The 17,762-nt window shown below is 41.6% G+C and overlaps 1 protein-coding gene across 1 annotated transcript in view; it reads left to right on the top strand.

Annotated features, from left to right (window-relative positions):
• camta1a (calmodulin binding transcription activator 1a) overlaps positions 1–17,762 on the top strand; it is a 289,743-nt gene that overhangs the window by 263,915 nt on the left and 8,066 nt on the right. The window contains exons 11-19 of the mRNA XM_080294705.1: positions 12,952–13,038; positions 13,087–13,157; positions 13,285–13,481; positions 13,588–13,666; positions 13,789–14,137; positions 14,522–15,000; positions 15,789–15,967; positions 16,482–16,725; positions 17,578–17,649. Of these exons, the coding sequence (XP_080150831.1) occupies positions 12,952–13,038; positions 13,087–13,157; positions 13,285–13,481; positions 13,588–13,666; positions 13,789–14,137; positions 14,522–15,000; positions 15,789–15,967; positions 16,482–16,725; positions 17,578–17,649 (1,757 nt within the window). The remainder of the gene's footprint in view (positions 1–12,951; positions 13,039–13,086; positions 13,158–13,284; positions 13,482–13,587; positions 13,667–13,788; positions 14,138–14,521; positions 15,001–15,788; positions 15,968–16,481; positions 16,726–17,577; positions 17,650–17,762) is intronic.

Raw genomic sequence — 17,762 nt, 5'->3', positions numbered from 1 at the left:
ATTTTTGGTTGTTCTTAAACGTTTTATTTTCACATGTATCATGCTGGATCAATATTCCCCTTGGAATCAAATCAGGGTGTGATTAACAGTGTTTTTAGAGCTTGTTCTTGAGAATAACATGCAGGTTATTTGATCTTTGAAGGTAAATGTCACCAAAAATCTCCGTATTGGCTGCTTTTAATCATTATTTCAGCTATTGCATAATCTTTAGAATCTTACTGTTCCTGGTTTTGAAAACGTAACTTTACTGGCAATAAAGTTGTATGGTAATTTGATATTTTAGTAGCTCAGCTACAGTTCCTGAGTGATTAGGGATTATTTTATTGTTTGTTTGTTTGCCTTTGCTATACAAATTTAACTAAGATGAATTATAAGTCTCTACTGTTGTAATTGGCATAATGTTTATATATTCATTGATATATAAAGTTTTTTTTAATAGCCTTTTTGATTGTGCTTTCATACTGCTCAGTACCATTTTGATTTTACTGTGTCTGTCATGCTAAGAAAACTGGAGTTCAACATTTCCACTTTGACTTTGTAGTCTGCCTATCTGATATGCAAATTAAACACCACAACAGATGTGTCAGGGCACATTTTATTTTAAGGTCAGCTGGGTGACAAAATACTGTCTACATTGTCTCATCTTGTCTATATTAAATTTGGCCACTAATGAGGCTATTTGTTTAAACCTTAACAGCAATGTACTTAAAGTCCAGATGCCTTCTTTTCAAGCTCCTTAGACTACATGACCTGGATGACTGATAACCTACACAGACTTAAAAACAATGTGAATTCAGTAATAAATTTGGGTTTGTTTTTATAAGCGTTTGCAAAAGATGGTCAATTGTGAATGCTATGTGTGAGCTCCTTGCAGCAAACAGGACTTTTGAGCACCGTGTAACTAAAACTGCTGCAGGGATGACAAATTTTCATTCTGTTTAAAGTCCAGTCCAGTCTGTGAGTCAGAAGACCTGCTGTACAGTAAGAGTATTTACCAGATTGTAATGAGTATGTGAGTCATTTATGTTTGTTTGTGCATGTGTCTGCTGGGAGACGTATTGCTGCAGTGGTTGAGCATTGACAGGATAAAGTAGGGCATGGTGAAGCACAGGCTCACAGGACAGCTGCAATGCAGACGGCCCTTGAGGGAGTGGGAGTGAGCTGGCAGCTCCCATACATGGCAGAACCAGTGAATCCCTCCGCCATTCATACCCTACTGCCTCACTGGCCCATTCACAGAACCAGTTAAGGAGGAGCTGACTGTCTCAGAGAAAACACAGCCCACCCTATTACCTTACTTAACTTAACCCCTTTCTTGTCTTTATTTAGTGGTTGTCTGTAGTCGATTTTTAAAGAGGACAAAGAAATGAGCACTGGGTGCACTGGAATTTTCAGTTTTTGGTTGGATGTCATCTTTTTAGCTTCCTTGCATGATCGATCATTCCTTTTAGAAATTAGTAGAGCGATTAAGCTCATGCAGAACAAAGCATTTGTGTCATGCAGCATGTACAGTACACCTTAGTGGTCGTTGTTCCATGTGTCCAAATCATATATGACCGTTTCTGTGCGTATCTCACTGTGGCAGGGAGCGGGGACAGAAAAGGAAAGGATTGTTTGTGCCAGGGGCGGAGCGTGGGGGTGGCTTACGGGGCTTAAGCCCGGGTTGTTTTGTCAGAAGCCCGGGGTATTTTGGAGTGTAATTTTTTCATAGTTAGATGCCTGGCTGACAACTGTATAAAACAAAAAGTACACACAATATTCGAAGCACATAGTGCACACTGTGGGAATTTACGACTGTGCGTGAATCCCCCCTGATATTGGTATGATCCGAGCTCAGGCACTAAGCGACTGAGCGAGGGGGCGGGGCAGCTGCTGCCTGTGAGTGCGCTGTTGGAGAAACAGAGCCAGCCATACTAAGGAGAGCTTAAGTTTGACCAGGTACCAAAGCAAATCATTCGTACCGTACAAATAATGTAAATATGACGGTGCATCACGAAAGATATCAAACTGATCACTTGACCAATATTACGTTACTCACTCTTCAAGTGAATCAACAAATGGCGAAATGAAAAGCCGAACAAATGCTATTTTTTTTAGAGAGTCTTAGCTTACGTGTGTTTATTTCATATTTTCAGTTCTTACCCTCCCCGACTAAATCGGTTTCAGTTATGTACTGAAATATAAGAATGGACATTAGAGGCTTCTTTCAAAGAAAAAACTCAGGTAAATGTTATTTTATATATTATGCTTTGTATGTTGTTCAGTATATTTCTATGCAAAACAAGAGGGATTTCAGTACACAGCAGGATATTCACATTTGTAACCAGATATTTACATACACTTTAGGGAGAAAACATAAAACATTTTTACTGTACAACATCAATTTACAGTAAATTTTTGTTTTAGATAAATATTGAAATATATTTTGAATGAGTTAAATTTCAGAATAAAGAGAGACAGAGCTATTTTTATCACTTTCATCAAATGTAGGAGTACATGTACACTAAATTTATTGTTAATTAATAAGAAAACTGCAGACGATTCCATTCTGAGCTGAAGAAGCTTCTGATTGGTTAGTAGAGTCCATGTGAGTAAATTGGTGGCACACCTGTGGATGCATATAAGGCAAAACACAGAGCCTGTTTCTTTGACATGGGAAAATCAAGAGATATCAACCAAAACACCAGGAAAAGAACTGTGGAGCTCCATAAGTGTGGCTCAGTTTGAATACAATTTGGTGCCATTTACAATTAAGAAATACAGACAGTTTCTCTCTTTACTCTTAAAGTTAACAAATATGTTTTTATATTTATCTAAAAAAATAAACATTTAGTCTGATTTGATGTTACAATTAAAAAAGTGTTTTTATCTGAAGAGTAAATATCTGGTTTCAACTGTATATTTGATGATTGTCAGCACAAAGAGGGAGAGAGAGGAGAACGAGGACAGAACAGATGAACAAGAGCAGGTGAGACACACATGTTAGTCAAATGGTTGTTTACCAAAAGTATCACCGTATCATAGGTCCTCATGTATCTCGTACCTAGTGTTTCTTTTTAGGTTTGTTATTTTTCAAATTCTGTATTTATTAAGTTCTGCAGCTTGTTTGCACAACAAGGCTAAATAATTATATAAACTTTTCTCAATCTAAATAGTGGACTTTGGTAGAATTAAAAAACAAGTGTAGTGCAGGTCTATGATGATTTTTAGTGCTGCTATCATCTAGTTCTGATTCTGGTTCTGTCTTGGTTAAGTCCTCAGTAGTCCTGATTTTGAACTGTTGTAGTCCTGTTTTAATTCTGGATCAGTTCTTGGTCTGGTTGAATTGGGGTTTAGTCCTCGTGTCTTGATGCAGCCCTGACCTTGTTCTGCCTTGCTGCTTAATTAAAAAACTAGTTTAAGGTGTCCTGCACATGTGATATATATTTTTCCCTATATGAAGTCATTCTTTTTTGAACAGAGCCTATTAATCTTTCAGTCATTTCTACACCCCCCCCAAAAAAAAAAAAAAAAAAAAAAAATCCCACATGCATACTACTCTTTGGGCTAAGCCCCGGGTGTTTCAAATATCTGGCTCCGCCTCTGGTTTGTGCCATTCGCTGTTGGTTACTCCAAGAAAATGTTGTGCTATGAATTAGTGTTCAAGACTGAGTCGATGCTTTTGGCGAAAGCCTGTGTGACAAAGAGCTGCGGGGTCTGTGTGGACAGCGACTTTGACGCAAAGTGCACTTTAACATCCACGAGGGTTAACGTGAAGATTTTTAAGAAATGTTTTACATTTGTCTAACATCGTTCTCCTCTACAATCACATTAAAAAAATCCATCACACTTTTAGCAACTTATTTCAGAAGTAGGGCAGCGTTTAATTATGTGCGCTCATCACTTGTCCGGTGTCGTGAAGCGCAACAGAGTAAACAAGAAGCGCTGCGCATATACGCGAAACAGTAATAACTAGACACGCTTTATTACCCACTTTCCAAACGTTAATGTGGTAAGATTTATTTTTCATTGTGCAGCTTGGGGGTGAGTCGCCTGATTAACTAGAACTGCTATAGGCTGCTTCCATTAGCATACGTGCCATACGTGCAGCATTTTGTCTGAATACGCAGCGGTGTGCTGTACAGCGTTCTGAGTTTGTTCTCCCGTGGAAGACTAACTGTGCTATGATGTGCTAATGGCACAGCTGCCTGCCTGCCTTGATTTGTCATAATGCAGAGTGGGGGAAGGGGCGCGCTTTTCTCTGCAGCACTGCAGGTACGGAGCCATGGGCAGGACAGAAAAGCTGTCGGAGATGCAGAACTCTCGTCGTCGCCCCACTAAAGTCCCTGAGCTCAGACCCCACGAACCGAGCCGGAAGAGGTTCGCTAGGCACAGACAAAATTACAGCCCCGCATAGCAGCACCTAGTGACTGTTAGTGTTTAAGGGAGCGTATTGACAGTACTGACTCTGAGCCCGACTACACCGGCAAGACAAACGGCAGATCGTGTACACACAATGCAGGAACGGAGAAGTGGGCGTGTTTGGGTAAACATGGTAAACTGTAGTTTGAGACGGCAGTTAGGGTTGGGAGAAGGCGAAACCCGACCGGATTTGGAGTATTGCGCGGACTCGTCTATATCTGCTTAAATCTCATTATTATTATTATTATTATTATTTTTATTATTGTTATTATTATTGGGAAATATAATAATAACAGTAATAATAATAATAATAAGAGGAGCAAGATTTTATGCGCAGGATCGCGGCGCGCGCAAGAGGCGACAAGCGGGAATTAGGGCGTCTGTTTACCGGCGGCACGTGCGTACAACGTTTCCTCGCTGTGGTATTTGTCATTTTACTGCAGGCTGGGATAGCAAAGGCTACTAGAAACACTAGGAAAGTGTGCATGTGTTTGAGGTGAAACAAGTGTAGAGGAGGAGGAGGGGGCTATTAGAGGAAGAAGAGTAGTGAGTGGTCTCTCTCTCTCTCTCCCCCCTCTCTCTCCCCACGTCGCTCTCTTCCCTCACTTTGTTCTATTGTTGACGAGTGCACTGTTGAGATTGAGATTCAGTCTACACCAAGGATTTATGAATATTTTTTTTATTTTATTTTTTTATTCCTCCGTGTTACACCATGCAGTAGCCTGACTGCCAGACTGTCGGGGCAAAACTGCAGTTTGAGTGAAATGCAGCTTTGGTTGGACTTCTTTGGGTCAGGATGCCAGTGAATGATACCTGCATTTCCTAAAAAGACAAAGGGGCTGTATTTTTTGGCTTTGAGGTGGACTTTACCAATGGAAAATAAAATAGAAGGTTAGAAGTGTTAAGCTCAACCTTTGGCTGTAGTGCTGTGCTGTGTTGTGGTTGTGATGTGTTTGGGCTGCTTTTTTATATTCTGTACGTTTCTTGTGTTTGCCCGAAGAAGTTCCACGTTTCTTTGAACACCCCGCATGCAGAGTTATTGAATGTCACTGTGGTCATCGGTGTGTGTGCTGTAACAGAGTTTTACAGAAACTGCCTCTTTTGGCCACATGCTTCCAGGTGTTTCATGCAATTGTGCCTCATTGCAGGGCACTGGAGAGTTGACGCTAATAGTAGCCAACTCCTGACTCACGACTTGTGCTTGGACGTGTTAGACAACTCCAGACACCTTCAGAGACAGTAACAGCATTTGCTTTTGCTCACATTTTGAGGAACAAGGGAAGTTAAGTAGTAGCAGCGACTGTTTTCCAAGCCCTGATGCTTTAAGCATACATGGGCTTTCAGTTTGCACTCTTTCCTGACAGTTTTAGTCAGTTATGTCTGAACTGTGGGATCATTGTGTTTTAAACTGGTACAAGCACTGTTTCGTGAGTTAGGCTGTTAAACACGGTGTAGTTGCTTTAGTCTAGCGCATTAATGGGGTTGTTGCATGTGTGAGTTCTGCTGAGGTTACCGGGGCCAGTGTGTAGCTGGTGAAAATCATTATTCTGATGTTTCACAATTTGAATTGCATTCAAAGACAATATCAACGCCATGGACACATGAACATACCTTACTACAGCAGCCTAGTCTATCATTCAGCACCACAGTTTAGGTGGACAGCGACTTCATTTAGTCTTCCAACTTTGCTGTAGCTTAGAGCTCTCCAGACTATTTAAACTGAGAGAATTCCAGGCATGGGGTACATTTATCGACCTGTTGCTCCTCTGTGAAGTTCCTGTTTTCAATGCATAGCACAGTGTGCAGTGCCCAAACTTTATCCAATTTTAAAAAGCAGTGACAGATACAAGAAAAAAGTTGCAAAGTCTTAGGATGAGTCACCAAAGTGCTTTTTCATGTTTTACACAAGACCTTATGCATATGCATATAGTGTTAATATATTCCACAAATTTTTATTTCCCACTACAATTTTTTTCTTCATAACAAAACAATGTTATGTTGTTTACAGTTTTAGAAAACTCATATTCACTGTTGCTTTAACACAAACATTGATTTTCTTGAATAAATGTGTTCTGAAAATCATGCTGAATAACTGCTTTTTTTTAGTAGGGAAACTAATGCATTTTTGAGGGCGCTCTAGTTTTTGGTGGTTTCTGGTTGGCAGCAGTAAGGACAGACTGAATCTTAGTATAAATGCACTAATCCATGTGTTAAGTATACCAGTGTTAGTGGGGAAGCTGAAGCTATGAGGCTGTAGCAGGAGTGGTAATTTAATTATTAGTTACTTTGTCAGGAGTTTGGTTCCTTTTATCATCAGTCTGTCTTATTATTATAAAGTGTGGAACTATGAGTAAATATAAACAGTGATATTAAAGTAGCAAATGTTGTTTAATTCCTAATATTTTGCCCTGTAAACAGCAAAATTGCAGCAATTTTAATGCTAAACATTTTACTGCAGCCCTTGTACAGCAGGTGTACCTGTAGTATTAACGAAAAGAAGAATAGCATTAGCAGTTCTAGTAACAGGAGTGGTGTGGGAATGCTTACACCTGGAGGTGAGAGATCAGCAAGGACAAGCCATTTTAAACAGATAAGAATGTTTAACTAGAAACAGTCATTTTACCAGAGAACATAATTCCCGGATGTTCATGTGCTTCAGTTCAAGTTGCACAAATAACTGGGAATGACCTCAATTAAGACACTTTCACTGTCATTGACTGTTATTGACTTTTCTATAACAATATAATTGCTAGAATGCTTTTTCTTAAAGCACTGACACTAAATTTAGTTAGTCTATGCCTGAGATATAGTGGGGAGATGATAAAACAGTAACGCCTATCTAGTCTGATGCAATCCAGAATAACAGTTATGCAATGAGGTCTACCTCTGTGAAGCTTTCCATGTGTAGTTTCTTGTGATTGCCATCGTGTTCAGTAAAGTCTAGTTGTATTTTGAATCTGTACATTGTATTTTCCTGTAGGCTGCTTTATGTTATTAATGGATGAAACATTAGCAGTGATCTGTTAATTATTTATTTGTGTTTTTATCTAGTTGTGTTTTAAATTCCACGTTAAAATTGATTGGTTTGGCTCTCTGTCAGCTTTATTTATAAATCATTAAGGATCACATGAATTTAAGTCTGCTCACTCTGCTGTCTGTCAACAGTTGTAACAGCTGACAGAAGACTTAACTATGACTTCAACTACAGTGTTGGATAAGGATTCAGGGAAAGTGCAGAACAGGCTGAGAGTCTCTGTTGAGTGCATTCAGCCAAACTCTGTTGTCTTACTATTAATGGAAAGCTTTGGAGAAGTCTTGTCCCTTGGGCTTTGGTGTTTCATAGCAGATTGATTTATCTTTGAAATTATTTCCCCCACTCATCTCTCATTTGCGTTTCTGCCTGCAGCGGATGTGTCAAACAGTATGTAGTTGTTTATGCAAATAGGAACCTAATGAAATGTACTTGTTAGTGTATCAACTGAACATGTTGAAAAAAAAAAATCAAACTATCCTGCTTTCCGAGACATAAAACCAATACTCTATCACTCTATTAGTGGGATAGCAGGTGACAGTAAATTTCAAGGGGTGTGCACTCTTGGCATTTTACCTCCATTGTGGCACAAAGTATCTATTCTTTGTCCAGACTGTACTCGTATTGACCTGTCTATATATCTGGATGAATGCCAGAATCCTGAGAGCTGTGTTGAAGCACTGTGACCTGAAAAATTAGTTTTTGTTTTAAGACACAGAATTGCCAGGGGATAATAATTGAAAATAATGCCATTGTTGTCAGCTGTTACTACTTGTAGTTTTTTATGTACTAAAGTACATAAAAAAGTAGAGTTTTATGTACTTTTATGTACAGGTATGCCAGTGATGTAGACTTCTGGTTACCTTCACTTTGGTATTTAGTCTTAAAATTAAAAGTGTGACATTAGAGCTTATCGGCTTGTCTGTGAAGAAATTCAACAGTTTTCTGCAACTGATGTATCCAAGAGGAACATTTGTTTACTTAAAGGAAATTCAAAAGTATATCTTACCCATCTGAGAGGTTTCAGTCAGTTGATTCAGCTTTTCATAGCAGTAAACACTTACATATTAAGAACATTTAAACGTTAGATCACTCTGAAAGCTCATTTGTTGTTTTTGTACATTAGCCTTGTGACTGATTCATGAATTGGCCAGGGTATGCTCTGTCTCTCACTCTGCCCCATGGCCTTTTACAGGCTGAGGATTATAGCAGATGGATGGATTCTCAAATCCTAGTGCTAAAGTAACATAATCTTAAAAGCAAGCTTGTTTCTGTTGCTTTAAGTCTTATGCTTTGCACATTTAAACTGTATGTTATCACTCTTCTAACAGCAGTTTAAAGCAAGGCAAAAATATAGAACAAATCCGAAACCGGTCAATACACTAAGTCAAAGTAAAGTCTGTCTTTGATCAATGCATACCCATGTGTTCCAGCTGTGAGGGCTGTTGCCAGATGGCCTGGCTCCCTTGCTTTGCATGGGCACAAATACTAGCTCCTGTCAATCAGTTCACACAGAGACCTTGGGGGAGGCTAGCCTCTGGTCTTTCCACTGGGTTACATGTGAGAATCTGACTGGCTGCAGAGGGATAATGAGGTCCAGCATTTAAACTGAGCGGCATGAACAGAACCCTGAGTTAAAAAGTGAAAATTAAAGGTCTCCTCCTGCAGTTTGTCCAAAGCTCACTAAGTGAATAACCCTGTAAACCCTGTAGTATTATCTCAATAGGCACATTTTTCTTGAACTGTGTATTTTCGGTTCCAAGGGTGAAATAAAGGTTGTTTTAGTGTGAGCACAAACATTACGGTGCCTCCAAGACACTAAAGCTCTATTAATAGTCTTGCCCTCACCCTCGATATCTCTGACAAGCTGCTTTTCACTTGTCACCCTTCCCTGCCCTCTCATCTCCCTTCACCCTTGTCCTGTCCTTACTGTAATCTCCCCCAGCTGTTTTATTCCTCCCTCAAGCCTGTTCTCACTTTCGTTGTGCTCCAGTGTGCCTCCATAAGCAGCCCTGTCCTTCCTTCCCACATGCCCGTGTATATCAAACTATCTCTTGAGGAGCTCCGCCATGTCCCAAAGATGAAATAGATTGAATTAGGCAGGACTTTGATGTTGTGTGGATTCAAACCCAGTGCAGATTTTACAGGTCTGCTGCTCTTTGCTTGTCTCCAAAGATGTGTCCTTTGAGAGAAGCTAATGCAAAGTCACAGTAGAGCCACATTGACACACAACTTTCATAACACACAAAGGGACACTGTAGACTCTGCAAAGATCAATTTTAACATGGAGAAAGTATACTACACTACTCTTGCAGTGCCTTTTATGAATAAAAGATACTTGAAACTGTCCTTGTGGAACAAGACAGCCACAGTCAAAGTCTGAAGTCTAGAAATGTATTGAGTGAGTACCGGTCCCAAAGTTGACCTGCTGTTCACCATTCTCATTGCTTAACAAGTAAGGAAACGATCACATCTAAAGACATTTAGTGTCTTTAGATTTTCCCATCCTCTTCAGGCATTCATCCCAAAGGTGATAGGTTTTCCTCTTAGTTCTAACAGGAGACAAGTCAGATCATCACTTGGCAGCAAATTCACTATAATTTCGAAAAGCACTCTGTTGTGTTATGTAACGGACTGTAAAGGGAAAAAAAAAAAAAGGTTCACTCTAACTGTGTTAGCTAGAGTCATTAAAATAACTCTTATTGAATAACACTTAATATGGCACAGGATAACCAACACCAGAAATGAGTTTAGATGCATAGAAGTGTGAAACAGAGCATAAAAATGTATTCAGAAAAGTGAAGAGGTCTCTGTAGTTTTGTCATTTTTATCTCCAGTTTGGAAAGGAGAGGTTAGCCAGGGTCCAATTCCAGCAGGGGATTACAGTACCAATTTCTAATACGTCAAAAGAGAGAAAATCTGATTCACTCACAGAAACTTAACCTGGAGTTCTTGTCTTTATAGCTTTAAGTTTACACTTCAATAGACTAAACACCATTCATTCAAGTTCTCTAATTAAAAAGGTTGTCTGCCTGGTTTTTGTACCCAGTTATATTATAAAATAGCACGTCACAGTCTGCCCTAAATATGTGAGAGTGACCACGTCTGCTGCCACACACCGTCACAAGGGAGTAAACCAGCGAGAGGGAGGCCGTTAACAACGTCACCGTGTTGTTAAACTGCTGTTTGGCTGCTCACCTTCCCTGTCTCCTCCTTCTCCCCTCCCACTCGTGTCTACCCCCATCCTCCCTCTGCAGTGGACGTGCATCGCATTTGGAGCAGCAGGTGGAGATGACATCATCTGCACTGCAGCACACTGCAGCACTGGGTCTGAACAAAGACATGTCAGCCCACTGCTAACTAGCCCCCTCCCTCTCCATCTATCCATGTCTCTCCTAACATGTCAGACAGTAGCAAAAGGCAGAGCAGCCCCCTTACCAAGGAAGGTTATGGTGCTGTGACTTATCTCAACCTCTGACTCCCCCTTCTGACACAGCCACTCCAGAGTCCTGAACAGGCTTGTAACTATTAACCTTACTAGGCTCAACAAGCCCCCATGTGAATAGGTTGACATGGATCTCCAGTTTACATAGAGAATAGGTAAGCATAGACCCTAAAAATAAGCTCTGTTAAAACTCCTGTTTGATATGACTGTTCTGGTCACTGTTCACTTAGGTAGTCTGCAGCACACAGAGGAAAAAACGAAGACCTTATTGTTGTCCTTTCAGTTCATTATTCTCAGTGCAGTATAATGTTACTGCGAGCAGTCATTTACCATCTAGTGACATTCGTTTCTGTTCAGCGATAGGAGTTACTTGACCTCTTTTACAGTGGCTTATAGGAGGTCCCACTGTGACATTAGCTTTCAGTGGAGCCTTGAGCCATGACTGCCAAGATACCGTAAAACGCAAATGTCATCAGGTCGTGCTGTGAAGGCTTCCCACTTAGAGTCATTAGGTCCTTACCTACGGCATCAACACTGAGAGTAGGCCAAGTACACAAGAAAAAGAGGCAAACAATTTTTTCATTGTTCGCCTCTCTCCCCATTTTTTTGCCGGTGTTCTGAGTCCTTATCCTCCCCTTCATCAATAAGCCAATAGCACACAGGCAGACCATATACACACAGCCATGTTCCTGTCGCCTAGTTACCAGTCGGCAGCAGGTTGCCACAGAAACGGCCTCATAGTGGCTAAATGGGGAATGCTAATGCAGTCTTCTATACTCCCTGCTGCAGTGGGCTCTCTGTGCACATCCCAATCCACTGTCTGTACCCAACATGCTATGTTAGTGTGTGTGTGTGCGCGTGTGCATGTATGTGTGTACAAGCACTTGCTGTTAGTTGGCATGTGAGTTAGTGAGTTTTAGCAACGAGTGTGTCTTTTAATCTTGAAGTAACATATGGCACCAGGTTCCAATTCCAGTGGGTTGGCTTTTTATTAATAACTACTGAGATGCATTTTTTGCAGTGATCAAAACCAACCTGACAATATTACAGTCAACTTAACTTTCCAATTACGCTCTGTTTTATCTTTTGGGTTTGCTTCAGTTTAAATAGTCCTTATAAGTCATTCGCTCTGTCCTTTCCTGTCTTAGCTCTTGAATTATACAGTGTGTTTCTGACATAGAAAGTATCTTGTTGCAAGCCTGAAAATATGCACAGGACAACCACGCCATAACAACCAGCCTGTATCAGAAACAGTCTCTAAAAAAGCCTGTAAACATTCTCAAGTCTAAAGCACCTCTGTCCATTCAGATTTATGGGATATTTGTCTTTTAAAGGACTCTGTGCATGGGTGCAAGTTGTGATTGATTCTATACTGTCATTTTCTTAGTTCTCCTGCCATACAAGCTGATGGTAGAGGGGAAGGCTGGGACTTCAGGGCCATAATGGGCTATACTTAATCAGCTGTTGAATGCCAGCTGTACACCCCCCCCCCCCCCCTTGTCTGAATCCCTCTGAGGAAGAGTGGTTCAAATTTAAAATGGCCCTGCTCTCTGGCCAATCTTTCAACCTGTTTTAGTTTGCTGGAGTGGTGTTTGAGTGATGTGAGAAAGATGGCAGCAGGAGTTTAGTGATGGAAGCCATTAAGGAGTGATTGATAGGCTTTACAGATTATTTTAGTAAAGCCAATTGTTTTGATGAAGTGAATGATGGATGCACTTGTTTTCACTTACATTCCGGAGTGATAAATAATGATCCTAAGGTCTTGCATTATAGCTGAAAGTAATTACCTTTCCCTCAGCTTTACAGCACCTCAAAAGTAGGCATTAGTGCATTCGTTTTTAAATGGTTGATTGTATGCCTGACGATGATTAGCCCCAAGTCACTGCGACAGTTCTAGTGCTCCTCAGAGTAACATACTGGTGCAGCTGTGGTGCATACTGTGCGATCGTTTGGCTTATCAGGATACAGGGTTGTTTGTGCTTGTACGAGCAAACACAAGACATCTTTTTCTTTTTCTCACACCAGATCCTCATTGTATGCCAATGTGTTTTTCTGTGTCTTTCTCTTTGCCCAGATAACCAGTTCAGAATGTCTATCCTGGAGCGCTTGGAGCAGATGGAGAGGAGGATGGCAGAGATGGCCAGCCACCAGCAAACGAGCGGTGCAGGGAGTGGTGGAGCTGGGGGAGGAACCGGGGGAGGAGGGGGAGGGGGAGGAGGAGGTGGTGGTGGAGGAGGTGGTGGAGGAGCTGGCGGTGGAGGCAACAATAACCAGTCACAGGTAAAGAGCCACATCATACCCCTTGTGTTGTGCTGAATGACAGTCACTGTGCTTGTCACCATGGACAGCAACCGTACAAACAGTATATGCAGCAACCAATAACGATCTGCTGTTTTGTGTCTTTGAGTGTGTATCTGGCCAAACGCAAGCCAGCAGCTCCTTTGAGAGCCGTGTTGTGGTGGTCTGCGAGAAGATGATGAGCAGAGCTTGCTGGGCCAAGTCCAAGCATTTAATCCACTCCAAGACCTTCAGAGGCATGACACTTCTTCATCTGGCTGCAGGCCAGGGCTACGCCACCCTCATCCAGACACTCATCAAGTGGCGGTAAGAACATAATTCTCTAGTACTGGGCAATGGCGCTTTGTTCTGTAATTGATGTGCACATTAAAACAGAAGTGAGATGCTAATTGTTTCCTTTTTTACCAACCAGTACAAAGCATGCTGATAGCATTGATTTGGAGTTAGAAGTGGACCCTCTCAATGTGGATCACTTCTCGTGCACACCTCTGGTAAGGGAACTGAATTTAACATAAGACAATGCAAACAAAAATGAAGATAACCCTGGCTTGTGGTACAGATTAGCTCATTTTTGCTTTTTCTGCTTTTTTGTGTCCATCTGTATTTTATCTAGATGTGGGCCTGTGCGCTGGGTCACCTGGAGGCAGCGGTGGTACTGTACAAATGGGACAGACGTGCCCTAGCTATCCCAGATTCTCTGGGCCGCTTACCCCTGTCAATCGCCCGCTCACGTGGCCATACCAAATTGGCAGAGTGTCTGGAGCAGTTACAGAGGGAAGAGCAGCAACCGCCAGCCCCTCTACCACCTACAACTCGCATGTCTTTTTCCCCAGCCCCTGATGCCCCCACCACAGACAGCTGGATGGTCAGCTGGGCAAACACCAGTGTAGTAGCACCAAGTGGCAAGAAAGGATGTCCTGCTACCACAACAACCACACCCAGCACTACCAGCCTCAATCCAGGTTAGCAGAATGGAAGAAAAGTCACTGACTGTGAGATGCTTTATTTTCTGATATTCTGTTGCCATTTTCACACATTAATCAGATCAGAGCATTGTCCAAAGTTGCCCCGTCTCAATGTAGCTGAGAACAGGAAACAGTCTGCTTGAGATACGTTCTCGCTGTCGGACATACTTTGCTTGATTTAGTTCGTAGTGATTCCTGGATAGAGTGTGCAGGAGTCAGAAAATATGTTGCCCACTTACTCTTCACTTAGCATCACACTGACTTTTTACCAGCGAGCTGCAGTGCATGTGTGAAAACAGCTTATAACAAACAAAATGTTTATTAGTGTGCTCTGCAGCTAATTGTTACGTGTTGTGTGTTTTTCTTTTCTTTTTTTTGCAGACTTGAGAAGACCAAGGTCAGAACCCTCCAACTACTACAGCAGCGAGGGCCAAAGAGACCTCCCACTAGCTAAAAAACATAAACCCAACCCAGAACTGTTTCAAACTCGGCCTGACAAGGCCATGTCTGTTCCTTTGAGCCTGGAGCAGCAACAGCTGCACAAGCTATCCTCGAGCACTAAGAGCCTGTCCTCAGAAGTCCTGAGCTCAGACAAAGGACTGTCTACTGGAGGCAGCACAGGGACAACAAGATGGACCTCCAGAGAGAGTTTCTCCAGCAGCAGCAACTTGGGAAGGAAGGCGCTGGGTGTCAGTGGAGGCAGCAGCTTGGGGAAGGAGAAACTGGCCAATCGGTTACGGCAGCGGGAACAGTTAGGGATGCTAGTGATGTCAGAAAGTGAAATGGCTGATTCAGAGCTGCTATCATATCGGGAGGATCTAGAGAACCAGGACTGCCTCACACAGATGGATGACCTGCAGGTGAGAGTAATAATTTAAAAAAAAAACATTCAATGTGGTCAGCTGATTGTGTAGAGCATGGCAAGTATTACCAGTCAATTGGTATGAGCCAATTGATGGTGCTGCTAAAGATTCTACAGCAGAAATGATGTACCATCTGATACAATATCAAATACAAGGCACATCACATTTAGTAAGTAACATTTGGCAGAAAAGTTTCAGTTCTAGCAGATCTTATGAATTCAGAAAACATTTTAAAATAAAATTTCAAATAAAAGTAAAAAGAACATTTGCAAACTTGCGTAAAACCACGTGTCAGGGTGTGGCACCACTTTGATAGGGTGACATACAATACAGATACACAATCATCATTAAAGAAAGCTTTGCAGCATTATAACCTACCACTAACAACCACCATTTTCTTTTTGTAAGTTTTTTTTTCTGGCCTCCTGCATTCAGCAGGCAGAATACACCAGGCCTGGCATTCTGTCGATGCCCGTCACTGCATAATAAACTCTCTTTATTGATCCACTTCAATAGCCAAGGAATTGTTCCAGGGATTCAGTCTAACTACTCCTCTTACAAATGAAGTGTTATTTTTACCCTCCAGAAATATCGCTGTCATCATTTTTATCCCTCTCTCCTTTCTGTTTCCCCTCTCGAATCCGCATTATTGTCGCAGCACCAAACAATTAAATTTGCATGACTACACCATAGTAAAACATAATAGGTAGTCTCTCAAACTGTATATATAGTAAAAAATACACTGACTCCTCACGGGTTTTCTTTTTTTTTTCTTAATAAAACAGGTAAATATGATGACTCTGGCTGAGCACATAATTGAAGCAACGCCAGAGAGAATCAAAAGGGAGAACTTCACCGCTGCAGACTCTGTGCCCTTAGACACATCAGGGGTCAGCAACACCATGAACTGGCTGGCCAACTACCTGGGAGACGTAGAACAGCTGCCAAGCATCATACATCTACGGTAAGATTCACCGTGGTGCAAGGAATAGATATAAATATAGCCAACTGGATATGCAGTATCCAGTATATTGCATATCTAGTATGCCCTCCCACCTGTTTGAATATTTTCTCTTTTTTTCTGTGCTTTGTCTAAAGGTACCTGATTTAATGTGCTTTAATAGATAGACAGCTCAAGAGAACACATTTGTACATATATGGCTTTTAGAATAACTTTAAGTTTAAGTTTAATGTACTAGCTTTAAACATAATACTATAAAGGATTAACCGAAAGTGTAAAGGAATGGGATGTCAAGCTAAAGAGAGGCACTGTCTGATTTGAAAGGTGCAGTGTCAGATGTTTGTGTACTGGCTGTGAGTTTGCAAGGAGTTATATTGTTAGTTGTCAAATTGCTTTATAAAGCTGCAAGCTGTAACGCAGTGTAAAAATGGTAAATATTTTCCTTTCTTTTAGACTTAATGTAAACTGTAGAATATATAGAATTGAAGAGAAGATATGTGTCATTATCCTTCCTCAGATCTCTGTATAATGAACCCCTGACCCCATCATCTAACCCCAGTTTGAGCCCCGGAGGGTCTCCGTTGAGAGAGGGCCCCCTGGAAAGGTCAACACTTCCTTCCCCAGCTGACTGGAGTGAGTTCATCAATGCCTCCAACAGCAAAGTGGAGCGAGACCTGGCCCAGCTGACTCTGTCGGATCCAGAGCAGAGAGAGCTATATGAGGCGGCCCGCCTAGTCCAAACTGCCTTCCGCAAGTACAAGGTACAGGCCCCGGTGCTCTGGTGCCATAAGCTGTGGACTGGTGTGAAATAGATGAAACTGTTTTTGGTTTCAGGCCAGATGTTGAAGAGTTCACTTTGTTTTTGTTTGACTCCATATGGTACTTTGTTGTAGTAAAGGGCAAGATTTTTGATGTGGTTGATTTCATGTATTTTTTTTTCTTGAGATGTACTGTTTCTAATCATGGTTAATATCTATCTTTGTGTCATTCTCTGTTCTTCTGCTAATATACGCATTACAACATATACAGAAAAATATACAAATATGTCCCTGTGGTTTCAGCATGGGAAAGGTGTGGCTTGAGCAGAGCATGGCCTTGCTTAGAAGAACGACTGCACTGTCCCTTGTGTCCCTGCTGCACTTAGACACAATTACGCTAATGCTCTCCTACTTCCTCTTTGTCTCTGTCTCTCTCTCTAAGTTAGACGTATGGAGCCTGCTACTGCCTGTTTTAAACTAGCTATCAAAACACCAGTCCTTTTCCCCTTGCCCGATCCCATTCCTCAACTCCTTACCCTCCCCATAGCTACTTTTAATAAGTTTTCGTATGACAAACTGTTCACTGTCGTTCACAGTCGTCTGTTGTGCCCATCTGCCAGCTGATGCAGAGGTGGACCTTTGTCTCTCTGTCTCCCTCTCTCTCTCTTTCTCGAAAACCTCCCCAATTTTCACGTGGGTCTGGTCCACCAGGCGTGGATTTATTCCAGGGTGGCATTCACATGCTAGTGAACCATGTCACCAGGAGACCTCAGGGACACAGAGCCACTAATATCCTCTGTGGCAAAAATGGGCTCTGTTTAAACTTCTGACCTATACCACTTTACTCTCCAACAGGGGCGGCCGCTCAGAGAGCAACAAGAGGTAGCTGCTGCTGTTATACAACGTTGTTACAAGAAGTACAAACAGGTAGGCACCATAGTGCGTAATGTCTGAAGTTTTCAAAACATAGCCAAATCTACATCAGCGTTTACGTCTCAGTACTTCATTCATTATCTTTCCCTTTTCCCATCTACAAGCTA

Source organism: Astatotilapia calliptera, chromosome 20, assembly GCF_964374335.1.
Source record: "Astatotilapia calliptera chromosome 20, fAstCal68.1, whole genome shotgun sequence".
In the NCBI taxonomy this organism is placed as follows: domain Eukaryota; kingdom Metazoa; phylum Chordata; class Actinopteri; order Cichliformes; family Cichlidae; genus Astatotilapia; species Astatotilapia calliptera.
The sequence above is the reverse complement of the archived record's forward strand: the minus strand, read 5'-3'. Positions and strand labels throughout refer to the sequence as shown.